An 18,811-nucleotide genomic window follows, 5' to 3' on the forward strand; every position below is an offset into this window, starting at 1 on the left:
TGCATGTTTCTGGAATGCGTGGTGCGGGGTTCTCCCCACGCACGGGGAGAACACACACAGATGCCCAAGCAGATTGGAACCTCGGCCACCGTGCGGCTATGGTAAGAAGTATTTGATTTATTATTGGATATTATTATTCAGTATAACAATGTTAATAAAAAATAAATTCAGAAACATATTCTAAAATTCTTGCTTAAAAATGGACACATTTGTATTCAGTGTTCGAAATATTATATGGCTCTCATGGAGAAACATTTTAAAATGTGGCTTTCATGGCTCTCTTAACCAAAAAGGTTCCCAACCCCTGTTCTACAAGATATAAAAACAGCTTAAAAGACGCCAAGAATGCACGTAATGGGAAACACTTATTCTGCCTATAAAGCCTCAGACTCCAAAAAGTGCCAACAATGCTACATTTACAGATAAAGTAACAGGCATATTAGGCAACACCGTTATTAACATTGTTCTAACAATGATTTAACTAGTTACTGGCTTACTGACACATAGCCACACACTCACCCGCAGCACATCAGCGCTGCGCTCACAAGTCTCAGACCACTACCAAAAAGACAACGCTACATATTGGAGCGGCCACTGCTGCGGTGTTTATTTTTGAGTTTGGAAAAAGGTGTATGCGTTGGTCGATATGTTGCTATGTGAAATGCGCCCAGGAAGAACATGCCATGAATGTGCCTGTTACTACAAAAGTCACAGCATGGACATAAAAGCAGTGTTGGAGGTTTTTGGAGGATGGTTTAATAGCGGCCTTTTAGCCGGCATAGGTGTGTCCCATTACGGGCAGTAATGAGCCGTCTGTTTTTATATCTTTAGAACGCAAAAAAGAAAGACTCATGTTCACGTCTCACATAAGATGGGCAAAATGTGCACTTTTCCTTTAAATGGAAATTGTTTTATGTCCTAGATTCCTAAAGTGGGGTACACAAATTGTCATCGGGGATACGTGAATAGAAATGAAAAATTAGTGCCTAAGACAATTACAAGTGTGCATTGAATGAACAAACAAGTACATTTGATGATTGTGCATTATGAGGGTTTCATCTGGAAGATTTCGTTGATATATTTGTGTTCCAATGGCCGCACGGCGCAGCGGTGAAAACCTGTCACTGTGAGTGGGGGATTCCCCCGAAAATGAGGCTTTATCGTTGGTTGTATATATTTTTGTACTGTACATCGGATACTGCTGTATCCTGATTGTTAAACTTTCCCCATTAATGTGGTATTCAAGAGTCCCTGACATGGTTCATCAACTTTGCTAAAATATGCTACAGTATATACTGTATTGTTTGTAATTATGTTCTACATTGTTCCATTTTAAAAGTGTCCAGCCTCATTCCGGAAGAGACAGACATCGGGGTGACACCTGTCTGCTAAAGCCGAGTAAAACACTTCGAGGTAGATCATTGACTTGGTCCATTATATTTTTGATCCAAATTGTAGTCATGCCAAAATGTCGTGCTGCTGCTGGATGTTCAGTTTCCGAGTGACACGGCAAGTTTTGTTGTCTTTACCAAAAAAAAAAAAAGAGGAAAATTTAAAGACAAAAATGGACGAAGAAAGTGCAAAGAACGGGAAACAGATGGACGCCCACTTAAAGTTCTTTGCGGTGATCATTTCGCTGATGACTGCTTCGAACGAACACCTTTACAAGAAGCACTTGGCTTGGATGTGCGGTATAAATGTATTTTGAAAAAAAAGGATGCTATCCGCCGGTACACGGGGGTACACCTAAAGCAGATTTTAGGAGACTTCTGGATGCCCGTGAGTAACAACTGCTACAATTCATTCCGCAAACCTATTTTTCACACAAATGAGAGCAGTGGCTAAGATTAGGGCTGTAACTCACGATTAATTTCGATCTAAAACTTCTGCCCATTAGTCGAAAAATTGGGTTTGCCTAAAACACAAAATGATAATAGGTCTGCTTTAATGGATGACTAAAGAAAAAATGTACACATTCATATTTGAGAGGCTGAAATCAAGGTATTTACATTTTTTAATTAAAAAAATTTCAGAAAACACCAAAATATATTTGTTGATGAACTGGACAATTAATTGTTGCAGCTATAGCTAAGACAGCCCAGATTAAAAGTGTAGTATCGTTTACTTTTAGTTTGAAAATGACAATGTTGTAAGTATCTGTAACTCCAGCCTATTGCCGAGCTCAGAGGAATCAGAGGGACGTTGCAAAAGAGAAATTACATTACGGTGTGTCGTAGGTTTTCAATTTTCATTTCATTTGAAGCTGAGGGATATACTGTATATGCACACGAAATAGTGTCCTGTCACTCATCTTTGTTAAAACAGTGAAAATTAACATATTTCACTATTAGTTGCAAATGGTGATTAATCATGATTCATTTAGAAATTGATTAAGAAGTGTAACAATTTAATAAAGTGGACAAAGTGCACAGTTGTCCTCCACATTTGCTGGTTGCCTACTCACTTTGTTGCTGTAGCCTTGTTGGTCGCATCCTGCAAAGACGTACAGCGAGCCGTTCACGTATGAGCCGCAGAAGCCCATCAGGTCACGGGGCACCTCGCCGCTCATCTCCCGCCGCTCCCTGTTGCCAAAAATGGTTTTCATAGGCACTTAAAAAGGAACTTCACCGCAAACCTGTTTAGGTTTTGAATGGCCTATTATAAAAAGATGACAGTTCCCTCCTCACCACATGCCGCTGTCTAAGTCACAGATCCAGATCTCATCACTGGGCAGGACGACGTCCTCACCGGCGATGACCTGCCAACATGCACGTAACACTTGTTTTGAATGCATGCAAGACGGGATGAAACATTAGGTACACCATCTAAAGAAATTCAATAGAGAAATGACAGAAAAAAAAAAAAAAAAAAAATCTCCTCACTTCACAGTATGTGTTTTTGTGTAATATTTTGGTTACATTCCACACAAGTGAGGCCTCCAATTTGCCCGCAGGTGTGAAGGGTTGTGTCTCAGCATGTGATTGATGCAGTGTTGTTCCGACCAAGCACACCACCACCACCAGCTCTGGCTGTCAAATCACACGTCAAAGGCAGAATCTCCTTAGTGGCCAAAGAGTGTGTCAAGCAAACCTGGGCTGGCCAAAGTGCCATTTTGGGCCCACAGCTCACAAAATTAAGTTGATTGTTGTATTAACAAAAGATATTTGACAATTTGCTTTGTCACAGATCACAGAGCTAAGGTGCTAAGCTATCTGAACAAAACATCCACATCTTAGCTTTGCGTTTTAGCTGACAAAGCACATTAGTATAAAGTAATCCCTCGCCACTTCACGTTTTGAATTTCGCAACTTCAGTCTATCACGTTTTTTTCTAAATATATTAATAAATCATGCCATTTCGTGGTTGAATACAGCCTATTAGTCCAAAAATATGCATAGTTAAGCAAATTTTATTTATTTATTTATTTATTTTTTTTTTAAAAGGCATTCAGAAGACTCCTTCAAAAGACGTTTGAATGATATGTAGTATTCTACACAGGTCACTAGGTGTTACTGTTACTGTAATTTTCTGTGAGACACAAGCACCAGACTTGATCGCCAGAAAAACATGCTTTTATTACAGGATTGAATGATCTCAGACAATCCCCAACACGAGGTACGCCAAGATAAAACTCAACTCTGAACCCCCCCACCATCACTTCTTGTCCACACCCTCACTCAGCTCCCCTAGCACCGGAACACATTTACAGCACCACATACGAGCAGAAGTCTTACACACTCCTGATCAAAATCTTAAGACCAGTTGAAAAATTGCTGGAATTTTCATTTTGCACATTTGTATCTTAAATGAGGTTTTAAGTAGAGCTAAAATACGCAAAAACAAGAAGGGGGAGTGAGACAAAAAGCATTTTGAAAAAGTAATTTATTTAAAACAAACTGAAATAGGCTGTTTATCAGCTGATCAAAAGTTTAAGACCATCGCTCAAAAAAATAAAAAAAACTATCCAAACCAGAACCAAAAATGTTCTCAGTAGGACTCAGTAATGAGCAGTTCCACCGTTCTTGTTCATCACTTCCACAATGGGTTTGGGCATGCGTTTCCATGCGGCCAGGAGGCTAGTGGGAACATTGCTCCAAGTGGAGAAGATGGCTTCACCAAGGGCATCAACTGTCTGGAACTGATGGCCATTTTTATAAACTTCCCTTGCCATCCATCCCCAAATGTTCTGTATGGGATTTAAATGAGGGGAACATGCAGGATGGTCCAAAAGAGTGATGTTATTCTCCCTGAAGAAGTCCTTGGTCAAGCTAGCATTGTGAACTGCAGCGTTGTCCTGTTGAAAAACCAGACGAGGGCCCTCAGTCATGAGGGATGCCCGCTGCAACATCTGCATCAGTTTGATGACCTCGCACCACCTGGAGCTCCGGTGTTCCACTGAATGAAAAAGCACCCCAGACCATGATGGACCCCCCTCCACTGTGCCGGGTAGAAAACATCTCAGGTGGGATCTCCTTGTCATGCCAGTAACGTTGGAAGCCATCTTTCAGAGAATACAACATTTTTCCACCTTCCAATGTCCCATGTTTGATGCTCCCTGGCAAAGTCTAAACAGGCAGTTTTGTGGCATTGAAGGAGACGAGGTCTTTGAATTCCTTTTTTGTGAAACCCTTTCCCCACAGATGCCGTCTGGTTATTGCGCTGCAGTCGGCACCAGTAAGGGCCTTAATTTGGGTCGAAGACCGCCCTGTGTCTTGATGGACAGCCAATCGGATCCTCTGGCTCAGCGCAGGTGTGACTTTTTTGTTCCATAATCTCAGGATCTTTCAAAAAATGCAGAATGACTGTCTTACTGCACCCAACTTCGGCAGCAAAGGCACGCTGCGAGAGGCCTTGCAGAAAATGACAACTTTGAGCAGATTTTGGCTTTTATAGCCTGTGGTCTTAAACTTTTGATCAGTTGATAAACAACCTATTTCAGTTTTGTTTTTGTTTTTTTGTTTAAAAAAAAAAAAAAAAAAAAAGTTCCAAAATGTTTTTTGTCTCACTCCCCCTACTTTTTGCATATTGTAGCTCTACTTAAAACCTCATTAAGATCCAAATGAAATGTGCAAAATGCAAATTCTAGCAATTTTTCAACTGGTCTTAAGATTTTGATCAGGTCTCTATGTCATATTTTCTCTTATTATGCCTACTATATTGGGTAATAGGTGTGTAAAGATGACTATAGGGGTGTTATTTCATGTCTAGAGATCTCTAATAATGTTAAGTCACATTTAAAAAGGTCATAAACGGGTACTATGCTGTAGCAATAAAAATATTCCATTTATAAATAAGGAATCCTACTTGGCGGAAATTCACTTATCACAGTTGGGTCTGGAACCGATTAACAAGGATATATGGTTTTATTTTAGAGCCCCCCAAAAAAAGGAAAAAAAAGCCCAGAGTCGAACATGGCCCCTGGACCACATGTTGGACAGGTTTTCCTTATTGTCCTTGGAGGGCCATACTATATTAACATATAAAATAGGTTTTACTGCTTTTGAAATTTGCAGGTTGTTTGTGTGTTGCACATGGGTCGCAGTTCCACATCACCTAACTAAAACTTTTACAGAAAGTCCAGAATGTCCTGTATGGCAGCTTTCTCTTCACTCACTTTACTCTTTCTTGTAAGACAGCAAAGGCAAAGAAGATGCAGGGTTGATAGTATGTACACAGCCACGCAAAACATTATCTGCAAGTGTGCGCCAGGTAACCTCACCTGACCTCTCTGAGAAGACACTAAAAACAAGACAGACGCACCTGGTAGCCTCCCCATACGTGCAGGGTGTTGTTGTGGATGAAGGCCGTATGGCTGCTCCTCTCCAGCCGGCTCGTCGACGCTTCTCGGGCGGCCGCAGTCATCCTGGAGCCGGGAGAGCTGCTGCGCTTGTCTTTCCTTCCAGCCGTTAAAAGTGTGTAAAAAAAAAAAAAAAAAAAAAAAAAAGAAAGAAAGACAGGAAGTCGGAGAGGAGTGTCTTTTTGTTTTGAAGGCGCTGCCCTGGCTGTCACTCACTCCTCCCCGGCCGTGCGCGTGGCATGAGCGCGGCTTTTCACGTGCGCGCGCCTAGCTTTGTAAACATCACCTGCCACGCAGCGCAGGTGCGAGCAATTAATTAATTACGTCACGGTCGGGGCCGGTCACGTGCTGCCGCCTACGTAGCAGAGGTGGGCGATGCTGCAAATGGTAACGATCCGATACTAAGTAACTACATCGCCGGTATTACCGATAACAATGCTTTTCAACTTGAAATTTGTCAAGCTCGTTGAATAATTTGGCCACTTTGCCTTTAGTTTGTTGATCGTGATTATAATCAGAATGAATCACAGTCAACAGCAATGTTAGGCAAGCAAAACATATATATACTGTATAAACAAACATATTCGTGAACAATTTAACAATATGTAAATAAATCACAATATCAACAAAATAGTAGGCTATTTACTATCTTCAGGTATTTTTCTTTGCCCCCAATCCCTCTCGTGTCCGCAACATGCAACAACGTGACAATATGAACAGAGCGTCAGACCACAGAACAGTGCCTTTGTTTTAAATAGCGTTTTTATGTATTGTATCACTAATCACCTGCACTTTACATACAATATATATGAACATACATACTTTGTAATCTTTTAGATCTGTATATTTTATCACTTGTGACGTGTGCTGCTGACCTCTTGGCCAGGTCACCCTTGTAAAAGAGATCCTGATCTCAATGGGTTTTTATCTGGTTAAATAAAGGTTAAATGAACAACAGAGGAAAAAACACGGTGAAATTAATTGAAAATATCGACCTCACCACGCTAGTATCGATCCAATACCGACTCTACCCTTTGCATCGGTACTTATATACGGATCGTTAGTCTGAGGGGTGGCAGACTGACCTATAGCCTTTCACACAGATATTGCATTATTGTCCTGTGAGTTTCACACAGAACACCAGCAAACTGGGATAAAATGTCAGACTGCATGAGCGGCGTGAAACTTTACACCTATACGACCTCCTAATACAGGAGCTTCCAAAGGCCCTCAGCTCGTTTTTTTATGTGTATGTGATTTGATGAGCAAACAGTTGCAGTTTTGAAACTATCATGCTAACATAGCACAAAGCTGACGTGTAGGGTTTTTTTTTTTTAAATTAATGCTACTTACTGTTTAGCATGTCTTGAATGACTTGGGGTTGATTTTCATGTGTTCGATGAACAAACACATGCATTGTTCTGTATGCGGAGAAAGGTTCGGACACCCCTGTCCAAAGCGGTAAAATTTCAGGGTAGACTTCATCTCGTGCTTCAGCCAATTCCGCAGAGCAATCGTGTCTTTTGAGGAGTGGCAGGCTCACCTCAGTCCCTTTCACACGGAGATCCCCCACAAAATTGGCAGCTAACAGAAGAATTGATTTGCCGAAAGGCGTCCGTGTCCAATGAACTAGCCCCTTTCACACTACCTGGGAAAAGCCGGGCCACGTGCATAAAAATGTTTATTTCACTTCCTTTGTGGATGCGAAAGGATGCAGAAGAAAGGCATCCAGCAGTAGTTATTAATTTTAAAAAACAGCATATAATGCATTTACTATACAATGACATCCCCTACTACCTGTGAGCAGAAAAGGCACTGAGCTCTGACCGTATGCTGAAGAAGCGCTCTGATCTTTTGATGACGCCATGACATCATTGCTTTCTCACCTTTCACCTGGAAGACGTCTTGCAAGTAGGTTTTGTTCTGGATTGCTGTTCAAAAAATCAGTTTGGACGCACACGGATAAACAACCAAAACAGCAGGATATAGTAACTAAGTAATAGTATAGTTTGGTCATCTTAACAAAATGACCAAAATGATATCAATTGGACATTTATTTGGCCGTGAATAAATCATAAACATACAAAGAGTTGAGTGGTGTACTAGCAACTCATTGTATCAAAAGATTCACGTGTCAAAGTGTGCTTTGTTAGAGAGCGAGTGGAGCTCTGTCACACACAGACCCAAATATTACCAGCTAACAGTTGCAGCCGTGTATGCAAAGTCACTTGTCGTCTTCATTTCCAGCACCAACTTTAAAAAAAAAAAAGTGTGAAAACATAGCAAGAGGTGGCTCTTGAACACGAGTCTCATTGGAGAAAAAAATGCAGCCGCTACGTGGCCATAAAAAAAAAAAAACTCTAAGGCACGTTGGATTATTTACTAAAATCAAGTGCTAATTTTTTTTTTTTTTTTTTTTGCATAGAAAGCCCTTAATATCTCTTGTTTATATATCTAACATAAGACTCATGGAACAGAACTCTGCATACAAAAAATAGATATATTACTTCATGATGAAAAGTCACGTCAATAAATTAGGATCAGTTTACCTGTGATGCATCCCCCTCACTTCACCAGTGATAACAATAATAATGATAATAATAATTGCACTTGAGGTTGCTTGAGTTTGGCTGCTCAGTCCAAAGGAGGAACGAGGGCGCCCCTTGCTGGCCACCCTCAGTCCTGCAAATCTCGGTCCAGGTATTTCTTCATTCGCAGACACCGAGGGCAGCAGCGGCCTGGCGCCATGCAGGCCCGATGGAACACTGCCTTGCATGCCTTGCACCTGAGGACATACACAGGGGTCATATAGTTAGAGATGACCGATAGCAGATATACCAATACTGTGCAGCACTTCATTACCGATACTGATATCAATCGATACAGTTCATTTATTATAGTCTTTGCAAATTCCATACAGTAATCCCTCGCCACTTTGCGCTTCAAATTTCACAACCTCGCTCCATCGCGTTTTTTCAAAAATATACTAATTAATACAGGTTTACAGGTTCAATATGGCCTATGATTCATTTTTAAAAATGCATATTTAAGCAGATTTTACACATTTTTAGCCTGAATTAAGCATTTTCAAGTAAAAAAAATGGCTAAACGAAGTAAAATCCAAATATAACGCATTCAGAAGACGCATTCAAAGATGTGATGATATGTAGTATTCTACGCTGGTCACAAGGTGTCAGTAATGTTACTGTAATGTTGGGTTAGACCAGTGGTTCTCAATTATTTTCTGTCATGACCCCACTGGGGGACAGAAATGTTTTTGTGCCCTCCCGATTTGAAATACCATTGAGAAACTGATAATATCTATTCAACTGTCCTGTACAGACTGAACTCAAAACTGAAACCAGCAAAATGTAACAAAATGGAGAGCTGTGAAGCATACAAGCATATTCAAGAGTCCAATTGCATGCTGACTACGCCAAATTCATACATGTTGGCAGGTCTGCACTCATATTGAGAGCCCTCCCTGCCTCTCGCCTCCCCCCAGGGGTGCCCGGCCCACTATTTGAGGAGCACTAGGATAGACACACAAGCACCAGACTTGATCAGCAGGACAACAGGCTTTTATTGCATCTTTGAATAATCTCACAACAAGCACAATAATCCCAAACACGGGCTACTGTTGCGGTCGTAACCCATGCCAAGCTAAAACTCAACTCTGGACCCAACGTCAATTCCTGTCCGCCCACTTACTCAGCTACCCTGGCACTGGAAAACATTTAATGCAACACACACGAGCACAAGTCTTATTTATGTCTTTTCTCTTATTATGTCTACTATATTGGGTAATAGGAGTGTAAAGGTGACTATAGGGGTGTTATTTCATATCTACAGGGCTCTAATAGTGTTAAAAGATTAATTTAGATGGTCATGAACAGGTTTTCTATGCTCTAACTACAAAAATATCCCATTTATAATTAGGGAATCCTACTTCACAGAAATCCTGTCGTGTCTACAACCAATAAACCGCGATAAACGAGGGATTACTGTTTATGTTGGCAGGTCCGTCAAAAAAGGTGTAGGTTACCTGGCAGTGCTGTCAAACTGGAAGGGGAAGATGATGTCGCTAGCATGGCACATCTGGCAGATGAAGCCTCGCTGTGTGCACAGCTCGCAGCGGAATACGTGGCTACAGGCGAACTGACATAGTGACATCAGGTAGGCGGCGTACTGCTTCTCGGCTATCTGGAGAAGACAACGTGATGGAGCTTTAAGACAGAGTCTTGGTTGTGTTCAAAGCTTTCCTTCACCGATGCTAAATCTGGCAAGTGCACTAAGCTATGCTATGTAAAAAAAAAAAAAAAACAACAACAAAAACAAAATGTAATAAAAATGGATTGTTATGACAAGCCAACTGTCAAGATGGCATCCTGGATACCTGGCGCAGGTCCAGCACGCTGTACAGGACGCTGGACTCCAACAGGTAGGTTCGCTGCTCCATCCTAGCAGGAGGTGAGTGGCATAGTCAGCATGTTGCAGCCAATGGATGGAAACACAAAGCACTCACACACCTGGTTTGGAGTGTCTTGCAGGCTCCACTGCGGCAGGTGAGCAGGTAGTCGCCCAGCAGTTGCAGCCTCTGCCGTAGGCTATGTATCCGTGCCATGGACTCCGTGTGCGTGGTCAAGTCGGGATTGAGCTGATCCAGGTTGAGCAGCGGCTCCTGCTCCACTTGAGCCAGCAGCCACAGTGCCTTCTTCGATACCTGGACACACACATGGTCACAGCAACGAACGCAAGTTGTGACACGCTGTCTCGCACCCACCTCGCGTTTATTGAGGTCCCAGTTGTGCACCATGCGCGAGGGGATGATGCTTATGTCGCCACGGTGGCAGGAGTCACAGTAGTACCGGCCAGAGAACTCGCACAGGCGGCCTCGTCCCAGTGAGGGGCCAATCTGCTGAGGGCAGCCTGCATGGCGGGCACACAGCGACGCTTTGATACCGGGAGTTTCTTGTGGAGGCAAACTTCCAAAATCTCACCTGCACATTTGAAGTTCTGCGTGTCCAGTCCCTTCTGCGGGGGCACGGTGCACAGATGGGCCAGCAGCGCTCCGTCTTCTTTGAGTCTGTGCTGAACCAGTCTGTGGATGTTTCCAGCACCGCTGTGGCCTACTGCAGCCGCCACCGCAAGCTCCGCCTCTTCACCGCTCTCCAGGTAAGAATCTAGAGCACCGCGAATCAGAATCCTCCAGGAGCGTGCCTCCTCTGTGTTTTCCGCCCTGAGTCGCAGTGTCTCTCTGAGCGTCAGAAGTTTAAAAAAGTTTGGTCCTCCCAGCGAGACGTCAGGAACCACGTCCCTCACTTCCTCAATGGGAACACTTAGTTGAAGCAATTTTCTTCCTTCTTGGACACGAAAACCTTTCAAGGACTCCAAAGAGAGCGACAAGACGAGAGGGTTCCAAGTCCGAGCATCGGGGTCTACGGAACAGTAAAGAACAGCCTCTTTGATGGCGTCTGTTTCCAAATCTGTTGTGCGAGTCCAGTTTGTTTCATGTAGTGTTGGAGCTGTGAAATCAGAGGAGGAGCTACGCTCTGGGATGCAGGGGGCGGTGGATGAGAAAGCCTCGTCATCCACGCCGTTCTCACTCGGGGCCTCTAACACCTCCCACTGCTCGTCAACACGGGACACGGGCCGGCACTTGTTGACAGCCTCCACGATCCGGTCCACCCAATCCTCGGCTTCATCCCGGTTTGTCGCCCTCAGGTGCAACCGCTTGCTGGGAAAGACCAACTCAAAGCGGCCGTCGGGCGAGGTGAGGCGGGCGTCCTCGCAGCGCAGCAGGGAGCAGTTGTCGCAACACATGCGCTCCTCGGCATTGAGGTAAAGGCGGAACTCGAAGGGCGACAGCTCGCAGAAGTGGTCGCGCCACATTCCCATGGCGCCGCGGCGCTCCAGGTGACCCAGCTTCAGCAGACCTCGGAACGGGTTGGACAGGCCTGGTGGAGCAGACGGCGATAAGAACGGCTGGGCATTAAAAAAATTGTTTTTCCATCACTTGGAATTGTGATGAATTTGACAGAGTCATGAACAAACACAAACACGCAAACGTACAGATTTCACTAGTTGGCAGTGACCAGCAGAGGGTGGAAGTAACCAAGCCAACCCAATGCAGGAACACTCAAATAGCAGCTGGTTGTTATCTAATCTTAGTCACGGTAGATGACGACATTTCCATTTCTATTTGAAGATGTCCGTCTGACTCACTCCTAACCTCACTCCAAACCTAACTACATTGATGAGTGTGCAGTGAAAACACCCGGCAAGATGTTTGTATGACTCACTCAGGTGATGTCTGGAAAGACATAAAACCTAACTGCATTGACGAGTGTGCAGGGAAAACACCCGGCTGTCACCTGAAGGGAGAAAGGGCGTGGTCATCTTACCTATTTGCCGACGATGCACAACACACGGTGGCGACTGAGAATCTGAGGGGGCAGCGGGAGGCGCTTCCTCCTGGTCTGACTCCTCGTCCACATGGGGCTTGTAGATATCGTCCTCAGAAATCCAGGAGCGGGAACGCTTTAGTGCGAAAATACAGACATGTTACGTCGTACACATGCTCAGTCATATGTCAATAACAATAACATTTGACATAAAAGAGGAGGCTGTGTTCCCTGAGGAATCCTGTGGGGACTACTCTGGGATTATGGGGTATCGGACCACCTAATTCAGACGGTTCGCTCCCTGTATGACAGGTGTCTTGGTCCACATTGCTGGCAATAAGTCAGACTCGTTTCCAGTGAGGGTTGGACTCAACCAAGGCTGCCCCTTCTTACCCATTCTGTTCATTACTTTTATGGACAAGATGTTGAGGGGATCCGGTTTGGTGGCTGCAGGATAGTGTCTCTGCTTTTGCAGATGATGTGATCCTGCTGGCTTCATCGGGCCGTGATCTTCAACTCTCACTGCATCGTGTCTCAGCCGAGTGTGAAGCGGCCGTGATGAGAATCAGCACCTCCAAGTCAGAGTCCATAGTTCTCACTCAGAAAAGGGAGCCATCTCCGGGTCGGAGATGAGATCCTGCCTCAAGTGGAGGAGTTTAAGTACCTTGAGGTCTTGTTCACAAGTGAGGGAAGGATGAAACGCGAGATCGACAGGTGGATTGGTACAGCATCTGCAGCGGTGCAGACTCTGTGTCGGTCCGTTGTGGTGACGAGGGAGCTGAGCCAAAAGGCAAAGCTCTGAAGTTGCCGGTCAATCTACGTTTCTACCCTCACCTATCGTCATGAGCTTTGAGTAGTGACTGAAAGGACAAGATCGCAGGTGCAAGCGGCGGAAATAAGTTTTCTCCGTAGGGTGGCTGGGCTCTCCCTTAGAGATAAGGTGAGGAGCACTGTCAAACGGGAGAGACTCAGTAGAACCACTGCTGCTCCGCATTGAGAGGAGCCAGAGGTTGCTCTCGCATCTGGTCAGGATGCCTCCTGGACGCCTCCCTGGTGAGGTAAGCCTGGGCTTCCTTGCTTAGGCTGCTGCCCCCGCGACCCAACCTCAGATAAGCGGAAGAAGGTGGATAGATGGATGGACGGATAAAAGAAGAGATGAATGAAAAAAAAAACAGGCATAAAACCATTTAGACTTGACAGAACTATGAGTTTGGGGAGACAAGTGCTTGAGTGCTAAAGTGCTAGGTGCAAATGTTTCAGAACCTGCTGATGTTTTTACATGTTTTAATGTGTTTCTTACACACAAAACAGAACTCAAGCTGGCAAACAGAAATAAACACAATAAACACTGCATACACAACACTGATTGTGGTTGTGGCAGTCCATTTACAAGCAGGAAATAACAAGGCCTCATGTCAACCTAAGAGGCATTGAAGAGGTAAAAGATTGAGTCACGCGACACCAATACTGGCTGAGCAAACATTCTACAAGCTAGCCTGCATCAAACCACGGAATTCCGCCAAAAGTCAAACAAGAACATCAAAGCACTTGCTGTGTGGAGGACTTACCGTGAGAGAATCTGTAGACAAATTCCTGCTCAGGACGCTCGGCGAGCGACGGCAGCTGGAGCGCACCGAAGACTCTGACCTGTCTTCAACCTCCTTCTCTGGCACATGGACCACAGGCTGCTCATGATACACAGGCTTGCTTCGAGGGAGGGGGTCGGCAGTCGAGCCTTCAGAGGGCAGGCGATCGACACGGTTCTGCCCAGGCGACGGTGGGTCAGCGGTCGAAGGAGGGGGCTCCGCGTCAGAGAGAATGGAACTCGGTGGCTGGTCGCTGTCCGAGAACTGGTCAGGACCGTTGCTGGAGACAAAGGAGTCTTCGCACATGGAGTCCTGACTGCAGTTGCCGTGTTCCTGGAGCTTTGGAAGCGAACTGAGGAGACCAAATTCATATTTTACTGTCAGGTGAATTGCAAATTAAAATTGTCCTTAGTGCGGTCATCAACAGTGTTCCTCACGTTACGAACCAAAAAATAAACAGCACAAGATGTAACTTTGACTGTTTATTACAAAGTGCTTCGTACTCCCATGGCAACACCCCTCAAAGCTACCATGTAGTAAGATATTAGATGTACAATGATGTGTACATCATCTTTAAAATCAGCACAGACTTGCAGTGCATGGAGCACAGGACACATCATGAATGCTTTTTACTTGATCAACCGTGCGTGTTCTAAGGTCTACTGCTACACAAGATGAAACAAACACTCCTAACTTAGTAACTTAGTGTTCTGTTAGTCGAAAACATGAAATAACGTTGCACTATTCATGTTGCACATCTCTAATGAAACAAACCAAAAAAGCTCTGTTTTACCAGAACCAAAACATTGAGGTTTGGAATGCAAATTAGACAACAAAGTCATCTTGCGCCTAAACCCCACCCCAACATCCCCACAACCCAAAGTCACAAAGATACAGGGTCTTTTTGGGAAACACTGAATCGTGTCACTACTTACTCTTTCAACGTTTGCTTGGTGCTGCTGCTTCCATTCCAGGTTGGGTCAAGATCACATGATGACCACTGGTCTCCTGCGGGGCTGCAGGGGTCCTGCCCATGGAGGAGGCTGTCGGAGCTCAAGCTGGAGGAGAGCTGGGAGGAGCCTGTGGTGTCCAGGCTTAAACTGGACGAGTTCAGCCTTCGGGTACCCCCCTGGAACCCTCCAGAACCCCTCCCAACCAGCACCACTGGTGCATCAGACGACCCTGACGACTGTGACACTGTATCCCAGGAGTCTTTACATGCAGGCTTGGAGGCGGCGTGGTCTGTGCCATTGACAGGTGGGCCCAGAGTGTCTGCCTGGGCCAGGGGGCAGAGTCCGGCAAGGGATAAAGGCGTGGTGGTCCATTCGTTGAGGACAGCCGACTTGTACGAAAGGCTGAACGAGAGAGAGGACAGACCCTGCAGGTAGCTGAGCAGCACATCCCGCTCCTCCTCGTTGAGCAGCAAGGCGCCAGGCTGATAGTGCGCTCGCAGCTTGGAGCTCTCCCGAAACAGCGATTCCAGGTAGCACCACAGCAAGCCGTCGTTGAGGGCCAGACGTAACCAAGCACGACAGCGACCCACGTCTGTGCCCACAAAGCTGATCTTCTCCAGCTCTGTGATCACGTTACTGGGAATGAAAGGTAGGACGGGCATTTGAAGACACGTCCTTAATTGATGGAGACAAGGAGCTACTTACTTTAGATGTTCTCATGGTAGCACTCACCGATGGGTGACGGTCTTCAGGAGGCTCCAGAAGAAAGGCTGAGGCAGCAGTCCCCTATCCCCCTTCCTGCTGCGGCCCCCGGCCTCCTGGCGGATGTATTTGCTCTTGATGCCGTGGATGAAGATGGCCTCCAGGGCACAGCAGAGAAGGTTGGCGTCGGCATCCTCGCTGGTGACCACCGCATCTGACGTCACATAGCACATCTGCAGGGCTTTGAGCGACTGCGCCAACTTCTCCTTGATCTGCAGGACGGTGAGCCAGAAAAGGAACATTACGACCACTTCCTCTTTTGTTTGTTATGTTTAAACCTTTGCCAAAAAAAAAAAAAAAAAAAACTTTAAGAGGAGATGTGCGGCAAACACAGCCGACACATTTGCTGAAGACTTGATAAGAGTTGGGTCAATGGCCTCATGAAATGCAGAGGCCCTGGTCACATGACACCCACTGTCAGCTGACATGGAAAGGACAACATGGACATACAATCATGCAATGGTGTGCTGCACTGCACACACACACACACACACAAAAATGTTTGGAAAATGACAGTGTCGCCACTCAAAAATAAGTTTAGGGTTAGGGGACATACATCCAACCATTCTTCTAATACTTAGTACTATTTTAATACTTGGGTACAGTGTTCCCTCTTTTATCGCGGCGGATAGGTTCCCAAAATAGCCCGCAATAAGTGAAATCCGCGAAGTAGCCAACTTAATGTTTTTTTACAATTATTATATATGTTTTAAGGCCTGTAAAACCCCTCACCATAGACTTTATACACTGTTCTCTGACAGGCATTAACATTTCCTCACATTTCTCTCTTGTTAAAACACTCTCAAAAAAGCTCAAACCTTTGTTTGAATTTTAATGATTAACCTACAAGGTTGGACACAAGAAATTATTAAGTGACTCACGGGTATTTCACTCTTATGGCCGTGCATTTTCGTCCTGACGCCGTCCGCTGTGCTGCAGCGTTTTTGTATCCTTGTTAAAACGTATTGTTGCAGTCCTCCTCCACGAACTGAAGATTCATTTATTCCGCGATGGCGCCCTATAGCCGCGTAACTTCTACATTCCTTCAGCATGTCCAGAAGTCCAACCTTTTGTGCGATGGTTAGCATCCTCCTCTGCCTTTTGAGCAAGGAACGTTTCGTCGACATTGTGGGTTTTGTAGGGGAGATCGATACATCCATTTTCTATACCGCTTCTCCTCTTTAGGGTCGTGGGGGCATGCTGGAGCCTATCCCAGCTGACTTCGGGCGACAGGCAGGGTACACCCTGGACTGGTCGCCAATCGCAGGGCACATATAGACCAACAACCCTTCACACTCACATTCATATGTGGACATATATGGACAATTTAGAGTCACCAATTAACCTAAGCTGCATGTTTTTGGATGTGGGAGGAAACCGGAGTACCCGGAGAAAACCCATGCACACACGGGGAGAACATGCAAACTCCACACAGAAATGCCCAGGGGAGAATCAAACCCAGGTCTTCCTGATCTAACCACTAACCACGTGTGGCCCTTGTAGGGGAGAAACTTGCAAAAACATGCAAAGACTGCAAGCTAGCAATGACTCAGGAGACACAGCAGGGCGGAACAAAGGAGACTGATTGACAATGGGCGGTAAGTACATACAGACAAGAGAGAGAAGGGAGAGACACACAACTTCCCACAATGCAATTCTTCTTAAAGGACCAGGCTTGGCCTGTAACAAATGCTGTAGAAAAAAAAAGCACTAAAATTGCATTAAGGGAGTCTGCGAAACAGGGAGTCTGCGAAATGTGAACTGAGATAGAGCAAGGGAACACTGTAACAACGACTAAGCGCCAACAACAAACTTTAACTGTTATTTACAAAAGTACCCCCAGGGCATGCTGGTTACTCAAGCGGCGACTTCCCTCAATGCTACAACATAGTGAGATACTGGAGATATAGGTATTAGTAAGATATTAGCGGCGGACAAGTTAAAATGTGACTCAAAAGATTGCATGTACAGTATATAAGAGGTTTACAATGGTGACAGTTTGACACTAGAACAGATTATTTCTATTTAAAATTTGTATTAGATGATTCAAATGGAAGGTTGTCCCAGAGGTTCCAGTGTATCTTGCACTAAATTGCATGTCAAACATGTTTTGCCTTTAATTCTGCATCAATCCCTGCCTCTTCAAAAAGCAGATTAACAGGTAATCTTGTCACAATGACACTAAAAATAAGACACAAGCTGGCAGGAGGTGTCACGTTGCAGCTTCATTTTGTGCAGCCAAGAACAACGCTTTCCTACGATTTCAGCTATGTCAATGGTGGTCAAAAGGCTGTGTTAGCAGCAACAGATGAGATGGCACAAAAACGTTACCTGTTTGACATGTTTAGCCTCCTGGGGCACGTCTGGAGTTTGTGTGGCTAACATGGCACCTCCCTGGAGCTTCTATTCCCGCATGGCGTGCTGCAAAACAGAAACTGTGACTTAAACTTTAACTTCAATGTCCACCACAGCACTGAAAAACATAAGCAGTGAATGTGATTTAAGAAACCGTCCTCTCCTTCCGCTCTTCATGCAACTATTATTTTGCCACTGAGCTATACATACATTTTCCATCATGAGTCTGTGTGTGGAAACTGTTTTTGGAACTGAGTAACCACTCTGGGTCATGTGATGGCCTGATCAAAGCCCAGGAAGCATCTTAGGACGCTTCAGAACTTCCCAAATCACAACATAGCATGACTCAATCACGATAAAACAACTCTTAACGAATGTCATTTTACATACAGTGGTAAGTTTCCTGTCAAAACTAGGTGGTAGGTTTGTCTACTTCCTGTGATCGAGTCGATCATTTTCATATTCATACTACGGCACATCAAGCATGGCAGGAAAGATTAGCACATAGACATAGTGTCGGTGAAATAAATATATATTACGTAATACTGTACATCTCTCAGTTCTGTTTAGACGTTGACGTCTATACCTAGCTAAACAGCTACATGACATAACTAGCTTGCTTAGCCGCTTCCTCACCGAGGCAAGTTGACTTCCCATTTAGGTCCAAAAGACAGCCGCCTGTGCGCTATAAAAAAGTAGACACCGACTCCGACATGTCTCCCGCTGTAAACGTTTAAGAAAGTAACACAATGACCGCTGCTAATCAAGATTTGTTTACCGGATAGGAGAGAGTGGGAAAACGCCGTAGCGTTGTTGAAATTTTGACGTGAATACAAACACTTCCGGTTGGTGTTATCAAAATAAATCTGTAAAAATAACTTTGCCATAATGTACTGACATGACATTGAACCGAGATTAGTCATTATATTATTCTGCCATTGTCATTGAATGTTT

The 18,811-nt window shown here is 44.7% G+C and overlaps 2 protein-coding genes across 4 annotated transcripts in view; both read right to left on the reverse strand.

Annotated features, from left to right (window-relative positions):
* The window catches only part of LOC129168152 (kelch domain-containing protein 1-like), a 17,286-nt gene extending 9,610 nt beyond the window's left edge, over positions 1 to 7,676 (reverse strand). The window contains exons 1-3 of the mRNA XM_054753091.1: positions 5,761 to 7,676; positions 2,688 to 2,758; positions 2,465 to 2,582 (exon numbers count right to left, since the gene is read on the reverse strand). Of these exons, the coding sequence (XP_054609066.1) occupies positions 2,465 to 2,582; positions 2,688 to 2,758; positions 5,761 to 5,862 (291 nt within the window). The 5' untranslated portion in view covers positions 5,863 to 7,676. The remainder of the gene's footprint in view (positions 1 to 2,464; positions 2,583 to 2,687; positions 2,759 to 5,760) is intronic.
* A 160-nt stretch (positions 7,677 to 7,836) lies between these two features.
* On the reverse strand, positions 7,837 to 18,677 carry plekhm1 (pleckstrin homology domain containing, family M (with RUN domain) member 1). 3 transcript variants are annotated; one of them, XM_054753090.1, is made up of 12 exons: positions 18,636 to 18,677; positions 17,834 to 17,923; positions 15,473 to 15,714; positions 14,723 to 15,376; positions 13,770 to 14,139; positions 12,202 to 12,337; positions 10,798 to 11,754; positions 10,581 to 10,726; positions 10,327 to 10,520; positions 10,194 to 10,257; positions 9,843 to 10,000; positions 7,837 to 8,582 (listed from the first exon to the last, which is right to left on the reverse strand). In XM_054753090.1, the coding sequence occupies exons 2-12, from the start codon at positions 17,885 to 17,887 to the stop codon at positions 8,474 to 8,476; spliced, it is 3,084 nt and encodes a 1,027-aa protein (XP_054609065.1). In that variant the 5' UTR covers positions 17,888 to 17,923; positions 18,636 to 18,677; the 3' UTR covers positions 7,837 to 8,473. The 3 variants fall into 3 exon arrangements, with proteins under 3 accessions (XP_054609065.1, XP_054609063.1, XP_054609064.1); XM_054753088.1 differs by having other exon boundaries at positions 18,494 to 18,671; XM_054753089.1 differs by having other exon boundaries at positions 17,834 to 17,937; positions 18,494 to 18,671.
* Positions 18,678 to 18,811: the final 134 nt, after the last annotated feature.

Source organism: Dunckerocampus dactyliophorus, chromosome 15 (genome assembly GCF_027744805.1).
Source record: "Dunckerocampus dactyliophorus isolate RoL2022-P2 chromosome 15, RoL_Ddac_1.1, whole genome shotgun sequence".
Taxonomy (NCBI): domain Eukaryota; kingdom Metazoa; phylum Chordata; class Actinopteri; order Syngnathiformes; family Syngnathidae; genus Dunckerocampus; species Dunckerocampus dactyliophorus.

What these genes read in the sequence shown, in the direction of transcription:
- plekhm1 (XM_054753090.1), bottom strand. Translation starts at nt 17,887, where the DNA reads ATGTTAGCCACACAAACTCCAGACGTGCCCCAGGAGGCTAAACATGTC. An exon ending in CTGAAGACCGTCACCCATCG is followed by an intron (nt 15,377 to 15,472) that starts GTGAGTGCTACC and finishes TTTCATTCCCAG; the next exon opens with TAACGTGATCACAGAGCTGG. An exon ending in TGCAAGACACTCCAAACCAG is followed by an intron (nt 10,258 to 10,326) that starts GTGTGTGAGTGC and finishes ACCTCCTGCTAG; the next exon opens with GATGGAGCAGCGAACCTACC.